The 16,458-nt window shown below is 42.6% G+C and overlaps 1 protein-coding gene across 1 annotated transcript in view; it reads right to left on the minus strand.

The window, feature by feature from the left end:
- Positions 1-16,458, minus strand: part of KCNH5 (potassium voltage-gated channel subfamily H member 5) — a 151,678-nt gene that overhangs the window by 115,995 nt on the left and 19,225 nt on the right. The window contains exons 3-4 of the mRNA XM_040068574.2: positions 15,178-15,284; positions 10,793-10,921 (exon numbers count right to left, since the gene is read on the minus strand). Coding sequence (XP_039924508.1) covers positions 10,793-10,921; positions 15,178-15,284 — 236 coding nt within the window. The remainder of the gene's footprint in view (positions 1-10,792; positions 10,922-15,177; positions 15,285-16,458) is intronic.

Consider the following 16,458-nt stretch of genomic DNA (forward strand, 5'->3'; position numbering starts at 1 on the left):
CTACTGCTGTCAATGTTTCTTCAAACGAGTCTCTCCTTTCTTTTCCTCTATAGACAGACACTTGAAAAGAATGGTAATTTTATCCCAAGTATTAGTGACCGCCTGTCCTCACAGATATTTTCAATCTGGAAGGAGTAAAGGAGATGCACAAATAGCAGGTGCAAGAGGGGAAAAAACAAAAACGTACTCGTGAGAAAATGCAACACTTTTGATGTTCTCTTCAGCTCAGCTGGATTGCAACTGCCTGAAAAACAGCACCCTGAACTTTGCACCAGGGCACAGAGATTCTTGGGGAAAAAAACATCATCATCAGATCACACACCAGATCAGATCATCAGCTGCTTCTCCTTCCAAGCAGTTAAACTGGGTGTTCCAGACAAAGACGTGAGCCACCTCTCATGGAAAATTCTGGAACAGCATATAAATAAAATTACTGTTTCTCCTGGTTCTCTTTAATTACTTTTTTATCCAGAGAAAAAAATAAGAAGTATTTGTTCCCCCGCTTAAAAAAAAAAATCCTTCATGATTTGCATTCACTCTCAAAACAATGATCTCTTAAACAGGAACCTAGCAAAAGATTTGCCTGTTTCTATCCATTATTCAAAGCAAAATCACTAACCCAGCAAAATATTTACCTGTTTCTATCCATTATTCAAGGTAAAATTACTCATTCTCAGTAAACTGGAGGTTTAACAGTTACAAGAACAGGACATGAAGAAGGCAAACATGCTGACAAACATGGGCTAAACTAGTCCCTGCCTTGGCCCAGCTGTAATGCTGCCCTTCCTTCTTCCTCCATGCATTTTAGACACAATTAAATATTCTACATCCACTATTTCCCTTGTCTCTTGCCCTAAACAGGACTGCCAATTTGACAGCTCTCTGACTGTGGGTCTGAGACAGAGATGACTTTGTGATGTCCTTCACACAACACCTGAGCCAGAGGTTTCTCTGAAGAGAAATAAAAACAGGAATACCAAATTAATTTTTTTTAAAAAAGGTATTTTTTTTCTAAGCCTTAGATGCTGTGACACTGGTTGAAGCTGTTGAGGTTGTGACAGGCTGCCTGGGGGAGTGCAGGAGCACAGTGGGGGAAGGTAGGCAGTAGTCAGGTGAAGCAGAGAGAGCACCCAAATACCTCCTCGAGGGAGGAAAAGCTTTCCAGAAGGATCTGAGGACCTCATTTAGCCACTCAGTGGTGTATGAATGCATATATTTACACACCACTACAGAAACTACACGGTGCCTGAGGGGGAAATGGTATTTCAAGGTTAGAACTCCATCCTGTTGTCCCTCCACCACCAAAGAGCCCAAACTATCCCACTCACAACAGCACACGCCTTTCCACCAGGACTCCTCCAATAAGAGCAGTATAATGCCCACACATCTTTGTCCCTGAGTTCCCAAATCCATCATTCTGTTCTACACTGGACAGCTGGGATGGGCACAGCTCTGTGGCAGCAGCTCCCCAAGACCTCCCCTCCACTGCCACACTCGCTGCTTTCTCTGTGTGCAAAATCCTTTCCAGATGCACTTAGAGACCTCACATTCTCACATTTCTGCCAGCTGAACCCTGGCACTGCCACAGGGACATCTCTCTGCCCTTCAGGGTCACCAGCCTCCTTCCCAACAACACACCCTATAGATGGATGCACAAACATTCCCACCCATCTCCAGCAGCCCCTCTCATCCCTGCTGCCTTCCCTGGGTGAGGAGAAACTCCAGCCAGGTCCAAAATGTTGTTGCAGAGCATAAAAAGAACCAGAGTAAAATCTGTCCAAAGAAAGTGCAGCAAGGGAGGCTTCCCCAAGCAGAAGTGATGCTGGAATGGATGAGACAGAATCATTGAGTCGTTTAAGTTGGAAATGACGTCTAAGACTCTTTCCTAAAGGTTATGTGGAGACAAAACCTTGGAATCAGAAGGATTTCCAAGCTCACAAAACAGAAAATATTTTCAAATATAACTAAAGGGGATAAACACTCTAAAGGAATAAAACCTTTAGAACTCTCACCATAATTTAATTAGGAATTGAAAATCTGCAGTCTCTCTGACTGTGTTTGTGTACAGTTCCAAAGGCAGATCTAACCACCCAGCTAACAGCCACACTGAAAAAAAAATACTTAGCTCATAAACTATGTTACCTTATTTTAAAACTAATTTCATACATCAGAGTTTGTGAAGAGTTTAAAATCTCAAGGTGAAATGTTAATGTCCTTTATGGTGCACTCGCTCTGAAAATCCTAGACATGGCTAGTTCCCCCTAATAAAGCATTCGTGTAGCTCTACTGGGTTGCAATTAACCTTTTTATCATCGTTTGTCTGGTCTTAAATAACGATGACTTTTAAACCAGTATAATAGGGAATTATCCCCTACCTGGGACTCCAGGGAATACACTTGAGTTAAGAATTCTGTGTGGAAAAAAAACCCACAATTGCAGAGGACAATTCCAGCAGCGCTTGTGTTGATTCTGGCCTGCAGGAGCACAGGGAACAGATCCCAGCCATGGAAAGATCGTTCTGATCTCGTTGTGAGGCACAAAACAGTTAATATGCAGAATGCTTAAATAATACATCATTTATGACTTACCCACATGAGCAAAGAGCTAACACTGCTCAGAGTCGGGGAGTGTAGAATTCAATTGGCAACATGGATCATCCTTTGGCATAAATAGTTAGCATGTATAAATCCCAACTATTTCTAGATTTTCAAGCAGTAAAATCACGACAATGGCTGGCTGTTTGCTCTTTACTGCAGGCAAAGTATGTCTGAAAGAGCTCACTGTCTCTTTGAAAAACTGAATAATCCTGGTATTGGGTTTTTAGAGAGAGAGAGGAATAAACAGGATTCCTGAATAAACAGATTAATAGTCAAACAATGTTCAACCATTCCCATGGTGCAGTAAAAATATTTCTGGACTTAGAGTCCATTAAAATGAAATTCAGAGCGTTGGGATAAATTTTCAGAATTGAAATTCTGCGTGTTCCTCTGTCTGATAATGCACTGCACTTCTGGGATAATTTTTACATCCAACCTCTCCTCTTGCTCGGTGTTGTCTTCCCAGTTACCATCCACCCACTGCAGCTGCTGGGGAGCTCAGTATGGATGAAGAACTAATGGGTAATCTTGGGCATATCATTTTACCTCTCTGAGCTTCAGTTTCTCCTCCTTAAAATGAAGATAATGCTAATTACCTAATTTGCAAGCCATTTTGAGATCTACTGATAAGAAGAGCTAAGATTTATATAACTCTAGACTACACTAGGCATACATTTTAAAATTACAATATATATTTTTAATTTAATTCTCAAATAGCCTTAAATGTACCGTGCAAATTTCTTACATTTCACTTTTCTGCAAATAAGGGCTAAACTTTATACACAAATACAGGGCCACTGGGGAATTACTTCCCGTAAGTGTATAAAAAACAGGTGCAAATTTGGGGAAGAAGAAGAGGAGAAAAAGAAAATACTGATTAGTGTAAATGTCAGTCAACTGGCTTTTAGGAGTTGGTCAGATAGGGAAGTGCTCATCCCATCACATCCTCTCATCCTGGTTCTGCATTTGAGTCACCCCAAAGACACAGAAAGGCCAAAGCCTCTTGCACAGCAATCTGCACCAAACTGATCCTTGTGTGACACTCTCACTGAGACACTGAGGCCACACAGTTCAGTAAAATACAGGTTAAATGGGTGAAGAACTTGTTACTTGGAAAGTATCAAACAAGGAGCAGCGGGAAATAGTAAAAAATTATTACTGGGAGCCTTCTGGCCACCAATGGCCTGGCATCCTATTCAGTGCTTGTCTCCGGGGTTTGAAAGTCTTTATAAAATGTCTGATAGAAGTGTCAAATGACAGGAGGATTAGAGGAATGTTAAACAGCACTGAGGACAGACAGGATGATGTGCTTGATAACTGGGCACGTGCCATTAAAACATGTTTTAAATGGAAAACTGACATCCAGAGACAAGCAACGAAAATTGTAACCCCAGCATGGGAGGGGGAAATGTCCCAAGCAAAGAACAGTTCTGGAAAGGATCCAAAGGTGTTGGTAGATGAGCAATTCAGCATGTAATTGGCTTTGGCAGAAAGTCACCAGCTCCTTGGATACGTAAGTGTAAGAACTGGGCTTGGAGGCTGAGCTACGGGCAGTAAAGAGGAATCAGCTGGAAACCCACCCGGCCACAGTAATTGCTGCAGAAACTCACTGGGGACCCGGGAGGCTGAAATCCAGGCCACCACAGCTTCATCCCTACTGCTGCCAATGAGCTGGATTAAAGGACAGCTAAAACAGCCACGTATCTGCCATCACCAGACCTCCAAATTCAGTCTAGACAGAGGTTTAAGCAGCTGAACTCATTTGCTTTATCAAATGAAAGCGCAGTGATGAGCTGATTATATGTGTAAATGCCTTAGTGGGACTTTCTCAATACAGTGGAAAATAAGACATAAGGAGATGCCACTGCAAGAAGCTGAAGCCAGGCTAATTTGACACTTCTTTAATGCCAGAAGTGTAATGGAGAAGCACAAAAAATATTAAGCAATGTAGTGGATGCTCAGCCTCTTCTAAATCAATACTGGATGCCTCCCTGGAGAGAATGATTTAGTTACACACAAGTTCATGGGTTCAGCAGAGGAGCAACTTAGTGGAGTGGAATGCCTTGTGTTACACAGATCAGACTTTTAAACTCCCCTACATTTATACTTATTATTTTGGATTTGGCTGATGAACGTTCAGTTTCCTACATACAAAGTGTATCCATCTACAAACAGCAGTTGCTGCTCCAAAGATCAGCTTCCAGTTTAATTCAGTTTCTCACAGGGTTAGATTTCATTTCAATGGGATTTCATTTTCGTTGCACATTAAACTCCCAGAAATTTGCAGACGGTTAATGTGCATTGATGGGTTGCTGATGGAGCACACAAAGAGCTCCAAAGGCTGTATCAGATTCAGAAAAAAAGTACTTCATTTCTGTGAAAGAAACTAAACAACCCCGGATATGGAAATTCCCTCTTCACCACAATGGGTCTCCAGCAGCAGTAAAGAAAAAAAGGATACAGAGAGGGAAGAGGGAGTGAAAATAAAGGCTTGGAGCATCACTCCTAAAAGCGAGGAAACAACTCTCTCTGTGACTATTCAGCCTGTGCAGTGTCTGCAGAAAGTGCCGGCAGCACGTCACTGAAAACGTAACAGGGTTGATCAACAGAGATGCTTGTCCTGCAGGAACAGGAAAAAAGCAACCTCCAAAGGTCTTCCAGGTTACTGGCAAGCTGTGCCTACCCCAAATGGATGGTTTAAAATATTATCTAAAATAGTATTTTATCTAAATATTATCTACTTAAATATTAAAAGAGATTATATCTCAGCATCATTGCAGAGAGTTGTCTGCTCCTGGCACTCAAAACCCACCTGGGGTCCTGGCAAGTGCCCATTCTTGCCATTCCCCCTCCCCACCAAAGTCCTTTCTCCCAGCCCAGGAGCCCCTGGCTGCTGCACTCTAGACCCCGGGGAGAATGGAGAAATGGAGGTGATCTCCTCGCTGCCTGGAAGGGAGTGAAACTGCAGATCACAGCAAGAGGAAGCAGCATGAGGACAAGTGGGTCTCTACTGCACGAAGACCCTTGTTATTACAGCTGCAGAAAAGTGCAATAAAAACATGTTAAGGATATCCAAATTGTAACCTATTAAATTACTGTGATGGATTATTGTCAAGGTGATGTAGTCAACAGGGTACACTGTGCTTCAGCTAAAGGTAGAAATCTTATTTTCATGCACTAATCCCTCCACCCACTTCTTCTATTATCACCAAGATTGACACCCCCTCAAGGAAAAAAGGTTCCCATGTGCAACTAGTTATATATGCTTAATAACTTGCACTTATTAAAGATAAAAAAGGATCAGAATTATAGGCTTAGCAAGGATTAGCAAGCCATAAGAGCGTATTTCTGCAACTACTACACTTTTTATAGCCCTGTCACACTCTGAGATAGAGTTGTATCATTATACAGGGTTATATAATCGTAAAGAGTTATATCACTGAAAGCATTACAGCATTGTCCCAGACAGACTTGATTATCAGAGTCTGGCTCTATCAAGTGAAAAGGAAAAAAAAAAAAAAAAATAATTAAAAAAGATAAAAAAGCAACTTCAGGAACCTGCTGTGCCATTTCCTGATCCCATCTGTTAACAGCACACTGTCCTGAGCTGTAGTGTGCTCGTTACCACAACTTTGCATCCTGATTCAACATCCCATCAGTATTCACCAGAACCTCCCCATCACTCCAGATGTGACAAGCCTGATATTTCACTCCACAGACACTCCAGATAACCAGTGAGAATTCTAGCCAAAAAAAAAATTCTAAGTTTACCCAAAGGCCATGTTTTTTCTTCACTGATGATGACAAAGGGAATAAAACATTGCACAACTAGGTGAAACTCCACTATTAACCAAAAATGCTGGTAATTTTTTTTTACTTTTCTATACTTAAACTTTCTGTTCAATAGAATCTACAGCACTCCTGGCTTCAAATGGTGTTAACATTTTAAGTGGCCCCATTCACCCTTCTAATAGTTAGGGCCCAGAAAAATGGCTTCTTTTTTTTTTTTTTTCCTGACAAATAAACAGAAGATTATTACCACTGTGTGTCTTTGGAAGAATTGAAAGTCTTCAGATGTTTTTAAAAGGCCATTGGGTAAAGGCAGAATAAAAGCTCAGCAAGCTGATAAAAGCATCCAACTGTGACCCAACAATGGTACAAACATTAAAAAAAAAGATTCTTTGGGTTTTATTCGCTTGAAGAAAATACATAATAGGATCTTTCATACGCTTGTAATGGCCTTCCACCTCTGCTGTGCACAGCCTCGAGCCAGGACACCTGGGGATCTGGCCCTCTGCCACCACAGGTGGCACCTGCTGCTTGCCTCTGAATCCAGATCAGACAAATACTCCTATTAGCAAAGAGGAGCAGGAGAAGGAAAGGAGAGATCAGACAAACACAGCTCAGCTCCTTAACCAAGTGCAGCCATCGCCTCCTGCCTCACCATGAATTTTCACACCTCTTTTTCCACACTGTCCCCATGCACAGCCCATCAGCCACTGTCTCAGGAGCTGGGGCACTATAAACCAAAACCCAAACCAATGGAGGGTGTTCTCTCTATCCTCCAGACCTCCACAGCTGCTGGTGGCACCTTCACCCAGGAGCGAGCACGTCAACCAGGAGGCTGATCCTTCCTTCCATCATCATTTCTGCTGCTTCTGCTGGAGTTGCTGGGGGTTTATGACACTTTTGACTGGTTAGACACATTTTAAAGTAATTTTCCATTTACAAGGAATGGCTTTACAGCACTTTTTGGTCACTGTTATATTGCCATACATCATAGGTCTCCCACGCATCACCCAGCAATAATAGATTGGAGCACAAGTAACAAGAAAACAAGTCAGTCCAATCTTTAGTGCCGGCTGCCTGTACCCTCTCAGAAAACAAGGGTTTTGATCTCTGTCACTGTATTTTATGAGAGAAAGGTGGCTTTTAAATATCCCTTTTCTCCAGTCTTGCTTACAGTCCAGTAAGTTTCAACAGCGTTCTGGTCTGCAGCAAATTTACAGCCTCCTGGGTGAGCCCGGGAAGAACTTTCATTACTGTTACTCCCTCTCGCAAGCAAAGCTCCCTCCTCCTCCCTTTTCTTCTCTCCCTCCTTTCAGCATTAACAGAGCAAGTGGTGAGCACACAGGTAAGCAGAGACACACACCATCTGTCACAGTGTCCCAGACCTCTCCGATTCCCCCTGCTCACACGGGGTTTGTCCCCGTGAAGTCAACTGCCTTTTTTTTTTTTTTTTTTTTTTTTTTTTTTTCTCTCTCCACTCAAACATGTTTTTAAGCCCACATCAGGGGGAAAAAAAAAAAAAAATCCCACCTCACCCCAGCAATGTGAGACAACTGTTTCATTTGTTTGTCCTGTTTTCACAAACCCCACAAGCTGCTCAACACTTCTGGGCAGATCTTCATCCTCAGCACCACTCCCTGTCCCCCAGAACTGCTGTTCCCTGGCAAGGTCTCCACAAGATGCCAGATCTGGCCAACCCAACCAGGAATTTCCACGAGTGGGGACACACAGACACTCTGCAATGTAGAGACAATCAGTGGCATGATTTAAATACCTCACAGAAGCGCGATGTACTGAAGCTTCACAACAAAGCAACACACCTTTGAACAGTGTAGAACATTTTGGTATGGAGAGATTATTGCATAATGGCATCAATATTTTATTCCTGCTGAATTTTTTATCTCAAATTTACTGCTCCCATAAGTAACACACAGTAACTCATCTGTACCATAGTTATGTATTATGTATTGCATGGTCCTGGCAGAATTTCTTAAGAAATATCCTTCTTTTAAAAAAAAAAAATAAAATAAAATAAAAAAAGCCCTTTCAGTGGAAAAATCCCAGCACTCAACAGCAGTATTTTATTGAAACCCTTTTCCACAAGACTTTAAAAATCCTCCACTACATTTTAACAGATATGTTTACCAATCTCATAATTCAAAAAGAAAGTGGCCCAGCAGCATCTAAGCACGTTGTAATGTTATCAGCAGGGACAATGAATTATGGATCTCTCATAGCACCATGTCTGACACAAAAACACTGTGATCCCAGTGCTGTGGGATCCCAGAGACCCACAGGGTAACGCAACAGTGCTGTTTTCCCACCCCTGTAGTAAAGTGCTGCAAATATTTGAATATGTTTTCCTTATGTCAAGAATGCAAAAGACAAGCCTTAACTTATACAGGAACAGAAGAAAAACTGGGTCAGTGGTTTGAGATGATGAGGTTTGTTGGAGGCACAGATCAATGCTCTAATCAAAGCACCCTAAGCAGATTCTTAAGGCTTCAGTTTTATGCCTTAAAGGCATAGAATGTGGGAAATGTGGCTGCACTGCCTCTGCAATCTTCTGTTTGAGTTTTGGAGGATTTAGAGTATGACTTTGACAGAAGTAAGGGCTCTTTAGACACAGAGCCAAACCTCTTTGGCTGCTGAGGGCAATATTTCATGATGTCCATCATTAATACCCAGCATTTTAACTAATGGTGCCCTTCAGTGCAGAGCAGCAGCACACAAGTCTTGCATTTCACTGCTATTGCTCTTTCCCATAGGAACATAAATTCCTGTTCTGGATGCCACATGGGTTCTGCTCCTCCTCAGCCACAAGATGGGGAAGGGAAGAGCTCAGCCCCTGGAGCACATCCCTGCCACCCCAGGGAAGGCAGCAGAGTTTGAATCTCCCAGGCTGAGAATCTAAAGGAGGCAACAGTCATCGTTTCTGCATTTGAGAGCCACCTTCAGTATGTTTTCTCTGTCCTGCTGCAGTCCAACACTTGTCAGTGTGACTCAGTCCTGCAGGAAGTGGGGCAGAGCAGGGAAAAAGGGGGGATTTGGGAGCTGGTTCTATGTGAGACACATCTTGGTTTCCCCAAAAAGTATCAAATAGGAAACCTTACAAGAGGCTTCTTGCAAAGACTGGCTTTTTCCTTGATGAGCTCACACTATGTATTACTTACACTGCAGCAAGGAGGCTTCAGATACCTATAATGTCCTTTTAATTAACTAGCATTTACCCTAAAAAAATTCAGATTATTTCCAGGCAGGAGAATTACACATTATGGAGCTGAAAGTGAAATAAAGAACATTTGCAGGTTGCTAGCTAAATTGTAGAGGCAATAAAGTTTATGATGGCTGAGAGGGTATTCCTATATCAGGATCTTATAATTTTATGGATAATACTCTCTAGAAAAATAAAAATCATATTTAGGGTTAGCTGGGAGGGAAGTCTTCCATTTTAAGTCTGCCTTTATAAACTGACTTCTCAGTTATCCAAATACTTGCAATAAGTGCTATCTAGATATTGAGAAATTACTTTAAACGCTGTTTGCATTCAAATGACACCAACACATTTATCCTAAAGAAGATGGTTTACAGCACACCAGCCCCAAGTGAGATATCAAGTCCTCCAAAAAGGGAAAAACATAGAAAAGAATTAATCACCAGGAGGCAATTTTCAAGGGACATAGATAATGTCCTTCTTTATGTAAGCATGCATTGCTTCACCCAAAGCAATACACATGTAAACCTGACATGAGACACGTGTTTTGTAACTAAAGCAGAGGATGATGCTGCCAGATCCTCTGCACCTTTCCCCATCAATTTCTCCTGCAAGGCTGCAGGCCTGACCGTGAGCTGTTCAGTGACAAGAGCATTCCAACAAAATCCTGCCCTGCAGCTGATAAGTAACAAGCACAATGTCCACTGCCATGTAGCCATCGCTCCTGAGCAGTAATAAATGACTGAAGCACACTGTTTCTTTCACATTTCACCTCCAGGAGGGAGAATGGGAAGAAACACCAGCATCTCATCATAAGGAGCTGGGTTGTTTTTTTTTTCTTGAAAAGATGATACCTGTCCCGTAACACAAAGGTCTCCCAAAACAGCACAGCATTCAATTGACTCAAAACTGTGTAATTTTTAGAAAGTGCCAGCTGTAGTGATGAAGAAGTGAATTACAAAGAAAAAGGAATGCTTGTGACTCCAGAAAAACATTGGTAGGTAACTTCCACTCATGTTGATTTACCCCTTTTATTTTTTTTTTTTTTTTAATAATTTAGGAGAGTGGCATTGAAACTCGGAGGTCATGAAACATTTCCTCAGTTCAACACACATATCACAGACATGACAGGTTTGAGCTCAAGCATTTACTTCCATCATTCACAAAAAATAAGAATGTATTTCAAATTTACCTTTTGTTGAATCATCTTCGATTGGTTGTTTGAATAAAGTGATATCCTTAAAAGTGCACAAGAACAAAACCACTTTTTCGTGCTCATTTCTTATAGGTGCAATTTGCATGTAGAACCAAACTGGGGTTCCTGAAGCAGAGAAAAAAGTGGCATTGGAAAGTGGTGTAGCATGAACTACCCCCAACCCATGACATTTACACATTACTAAAATACACATGAAGTTTAGGTGTGTATCACAGTATTTCTGCATCTTCCAGACTTCTTAATTTTACTTCCCCCCAGTAAAACAACATATTCCCATTTTTACAGCTTCATTAATCTAACTAGATGATAAACAGAGACAGGAGGCTATATAAAAATTCATTCTGTAATAAAACATATTGTTCTTCCTCTCTTGCTCTTGTTTATTCCCAGCATGTAGTACCAACTTCAGTCTGAAAGGTAGAAAGGTGAGAAAAAAAACAGTAGATGGCATCTTTGATTCCCTCTTTACATAATGTGGAGCTATCAAATCCAAAAACAATGGACTATACTGTGAATTGCTCCAAATTTTATATGACTACATTATTTAAGAGAACCTGAGTCGGACTCTTCACGTGCTATCAGAACAAATCAGATTTGATCTCTTTTTTGTGTTTCAGGTCACACCTCCTCACTGCCCTGCCCAGTGTAGCACTCTCCTGGCATAGTTATCTCTACTTAACTTCTGAAATGAAACCAAGTGTTGTTCAAATCCTACCACCCATCAAATAAACAGCCCCAAACAGTCCTTGGTTTTGGAGTGGTCAGCTTGGCTTTTGGTAAATCCCCACTGTTCGCAGAGGGCTCCTGCAGGTGCTCAGGAGCTGGAGCTGGTCTTCCAGGCTGACACACACGTGGCAGTCCTCTACACACACGCAGGTGTGCTCCACAAGGGGTGAAACCCTAGAACACTTAGAGCAATTTTCTTAGAAACACTCTGTTCCCCCGCAGGGCTGTGAACGTCAGGTGCTCTCCATCCAGCAAAGCTCCGTGTGCCTCCCTCCCAAACGAGCACCTACACACGCTGCACCATAAATGCCTTCACAGCCAGATAATTACCTCTGGGATTTGATGTGCTTTCAGCCAGTTGACAGAATGGCTTTTCTCCTGAGCTGCCTGAGAGCTGACACATTGACACGAGCCTTTTGCCCACTGTTATCCCACATGGGCACTGCTGCTGCCCCCCCCCCAAATCTCCTCTGATGCACCAGGTCCGGGAGCTGTGCCAGGAACTGCAGCATAGATCCCAGAGGGCAGAGAAAACCATTTGGGCTAGGACTGCTGTGGGGAAGATTAAAACCCACAAGGGTTTATTGAAATTCAATGGGGATTAAACCAGTAACTCACTACCAGTAAACTGGAGAAGTGGGAGAGATGTGGGACTGCTTTTTGTGATAATTCCAAAGCCATTATGCTGATTACTTGATGATCTTAATTCCCAATTGCTAACCCAAGACAAAAGACTTCTCATAAGTACTAAAACAGAGCACTGCAGCTTTCTGGAGAAGTAACTTCACTTACACCTGGGAATCCATTGTACCCTTTGGGATGAAAGCAAGTAGGCAAAACACCCTGTACAAGGGTGCTGACAAAAATCAAAGACAGAGGCAAGGTGTCTACTGCTGCAGAAGCAGCAAAATGAGGAAAAGCAGATAACGAGGTTTCCTGAGTGTTACTGTATATAGAGAGAGGCATCCACAGACATACATACATATATATGTGCGCATATGCAGGCATGCCTAATGTGGCTGGTGAATAGTTGTGTGGGCAGAGGTAAGGACTATATAATAAGGGAATGCAGCAAAGCAGAAGAGAGTTGTAGCAAGCTTTCAAGTCTTGAAGCTGGAACCTGCAAACTGGGTTGGAACACTAAGGGGAGTGTGAAGGCAGCAGTCAAACAGATGCTGGCAGAGAACATCAGCCCTTAAAGATCATCTCTTAACACAGCAGAGAAGGATGGGAAAACCACCTGAAAACCTCAAAATCTCCCTCTGCCAGAAGCAAAAAGGAATGGGTAAAAGGGAAAAAAAAAACTAAAAACAACCCACATTGTGCCACATTATCAAAAATACACAGCACACCTGGACCTACAGTTTGAAAATGTGGGTGGGAGGGTGCTCTGAAGGCACTGCAAGCCTCATGTAGGTGAGAAACACAAGCCCTTCCACAGAGTAGCCACCTACACAATGCAGAAGTACATTCATACCGACAGATAACTAATCTTTATTTTTTTTCTCTGCTCCAATTTTCAGCCTGGAGGATAAGCAGGCAGGGTCTTGAAGGACCATCCTCCACAAAGCTCAGAGAATGGCAAATGGAAGCAAACCCTGAGCACACCAGTTTCTGAGCTGGAGCCTGTTAGCATTAGTGAGAGGTTGAGATTCTGGGCTTTGGGTGATGGAGAAGAAAGCTGACAACAGATGTTATGGATGGGAAGCGACTCAAGCCCAGAGAGGAATATTGAGTAATTTTCCATAAAGTCCTTCTGTAATCCTGCATAACTCATGTAGAGTGTAGGCTTGGAGATCTGGGCAAAGGTGAAGATTTTATTAAGGCAACTGCAGCTCAATAAATCTCTGCAGCATCACCAAGTCCCAGCAGAAAATCCACAATCCAAAGCAAAAAGCGTCTGCCTTGTTACAGGAAAGTCCCCAAGAGAAGACTTTTCTCTTTTCATATGTAAATAAAACAGGAATTTAATTCAGGCCCATTCTAGAGCAAGAGCTGCTCCAGCATTTACTAAGAGAAGCCAGAGTTAGGGAGAGCATAGGGTCTCTGGGATGCACTTTGGAAATCACACAGACACAGGGCATGGCAGCGCTGGGCACCACCACCGGCAAAGACACCCAGCATGAAACTGTCCCAGGGAATTCCCCTGATGTGAGGTGGCATCCAGGTGAGCTGCACAGGAAACAGGAAGAGAAGCAGCAAATCTATGGAACAGACACATTTATACACTTAGGAACCAAGAAGAGGTCATTTGGAGGGCTCCCCTGGGCACCTGCAGGAACAGCTGGACAGCAGAGCTGCTCTGGCTTCTCTCTTTAATGAACATCTTTGCTAAAATGCCTTGATGCAGGCAGAACTGGAGAACTCTACAGGCATTTCCTGCTATTTTAGTGCCCACACAGGAAGATTTAGTCTAAAAAGGGAAAACAGAGGTAAAGTGTAAGAGGAGGTGTCCAGGACGCTCCCTTCAATGTCATGAAAGGTTTAGGTGAGTTTGCAGTGAAATGGGGCAGTCAGGCACAGAGAGCTCTTTCCTGAGGCACAACATTCCCTTCCCTCAGCCACAGCACGCAGGGAAAAGCTCTGGTAATCCCATGCCAGCAGCAAAGCCCACCCAGGGGAAGCATGGCCTCAGATTCTGGGCTCCAGGCAGGTGAACCTGGGGAGAATATCCCCAGCCCCACAGTACCTGCACCTTGTACAGGGCACTGAGAGCCAAACTGAAGGGAACATCTCCATCAGGAGTGGTCTCTGGCTGCTCTTGGCTGCCAACACAGTGAACTGGACTAATTCTGTGCAGAGCACAGGAACCAGCTTTACTGGAGCATATTTAATCTGAGTTTTGGCTTTCTACCCTGGGAGGATGGTCTGTGCTAGTGAAGGCGGCCGTTCATTTCCACTGACAACAGCAGGGATTGCAACCAGCAGCTCAGCAGATCCGTCCACCATGCACAAGTCCAGCGTGAGGCCACACAACAGCACGGGCCGTGCTCACAATGTGCTCTAAGGTCAACAAGCCACTGCTGCCCAGGACAGAGAACACGACTGGAACGGCTCGTGGTTAAGACAAAATGAAGAAAATCTCCAGTTCTGGCAACCTCCTGCAAACCCAATGGCACCAAGAAGGAACACAGAATTTCACTAAGCTGTGGAAGCCCCTGGTTTTCTAACTAATCCCTGGGCTATGTGCCAGGCCTAGTACTCTCCCAGAGCTCGCACGTGTTGGTTTACAACCACGGAGTTATCTCGACACCGCCGGGAGCAGCCAGGGCCCGGGCTCTCACTCGTGGAGACATGGGGGAGTTTCCTGAGGGATGTGGGGGAACCTCATTCCGCATTTCTTTTCACTTAACCCAGTCAGTTTCCCTTCAGGGAAACAATTCTCAAAACCAAACATATCTTTGAAAGAGGGAGTCAGACTAAAGACAGCAGGGAACAACTACTATTCTTGGCAATCTGAATGCTTGGCCTGAAAAGAGAGCTCTCTTTCTGAGCTCTGGCAACCGAAATACCTGCTTCTTCTCCAAATCTTGCCCCAAATTTACCCATATGTCAAAATGAAAATTTCTTTCAGTCTATTACACGCTTTAAATATGCTTTTTCACTCCCAGCACCACACATAAATATATACATACTGTTTTTCTTGTAGAGGAGAATTTCGAAGCAGTTTGACTCATAGTTGTCGAAAGTCTGTCTGACTTTTTCAATGGTCTTCTTGTCTGTCAATTCACCATACATAAAACTGGAAAAAAAAAAAATCTCTTTTTCTAGACAAGCAACAACATTGTTACAGTCACTTTAAATAGCAAAAGCATTGAAGATGTTACGAACTGTCATTTACCAAGGTTTAATTATGATTTACACTTCATTTAAATATTCAGAGTGTGACAAGGACACCTACAGTAGCGAGTAACCATGACCACCTTCTTACTGTAAATGACTGCAAATAAATCCAACATAACGCTTCATTAAGTGCTTCACTGAGTAAATCTTTAAGGATATATGGTTAGAGAAAGAGCTGACAGCTTATGAAACCATTATCACCACAGCTGCAGGCCATGACAGCATTGCTGTCAAAACAAGAGAAAAATGAACAAAGCCTCCAAAATCTCCCAAATTTTTTGTTAAACCCTCCTGAAAATCCTTCTGGAGGAGGGATGTAAGCTACTACAGGTAAAGGCTGTTGGCTGAACCAATGGCTGCAAACCTAATCTTGTCAAGATGCACCCAGGACAATAAGATAACTGGAATTCTTTTACTAAATACCAAGAGAAATAGAGGTAGGATTTAAACAGCGAGGAGCAATGACTGCAATGTGTAGTTATGTCTGCACTATTACCAAACAACCAAATTCATCCTCATTTTCCTTACTGTATATTGCATTTCTTTAATAGTTCAGTGGAAAACACTAAAATGTTTTTGGAGACTCACCTCTCTGCAGGCTGAGAATATAAAAATTTAATTTTAACTCTGCTATTTCTTGCCACTTAGCCATCTCATCTTTGCATTCTTTTCCAGGTCACACCTCCAGGTGGTGTAAGCAAACCCAACCCCCTGACCTTACTTTTGACATCCTTTGCAAGGAAACTGACAAGCTTTTATTGTCATTCTCAACCTGGATTAAAAATAAGTGACGGCTGCTCTGTGCAAATTCCCAATTACAGAACTGAAGGAAAATGGAACATCAGATAAAAGCTTTCAGACACTTGGATGAATATACTTTTAATTGATCAGACTTTTTTTTCCCCTCCATTCTCTTAGTTCACAAACAGTTTGAGCCTCAGCTGAAACCTCCAACACAAAACCCTGAGAATAGGAAAGGAGAAAGCTATCAGTGCCTCTGTGGTTTCAGTGCAGCTTCTCTTATTGATCAACAGACCTCCAAAGGTTCAATAAACATTTATTTTATGTCTACT

This window comes from Hirundo rustica, chromosome 6 (genome assembly GCF_015227805.2).
Source record: "Hirundo rustica isolate bHirRus1 chromosome 6, bHirRus1.pri.v3, whole genome shotgun sequence".
NCBI lineage: Eukaryota > Metazoa > Chordata > Aves > Passeriformes > Hirundinidae > Hirundo > Hirundo rustica.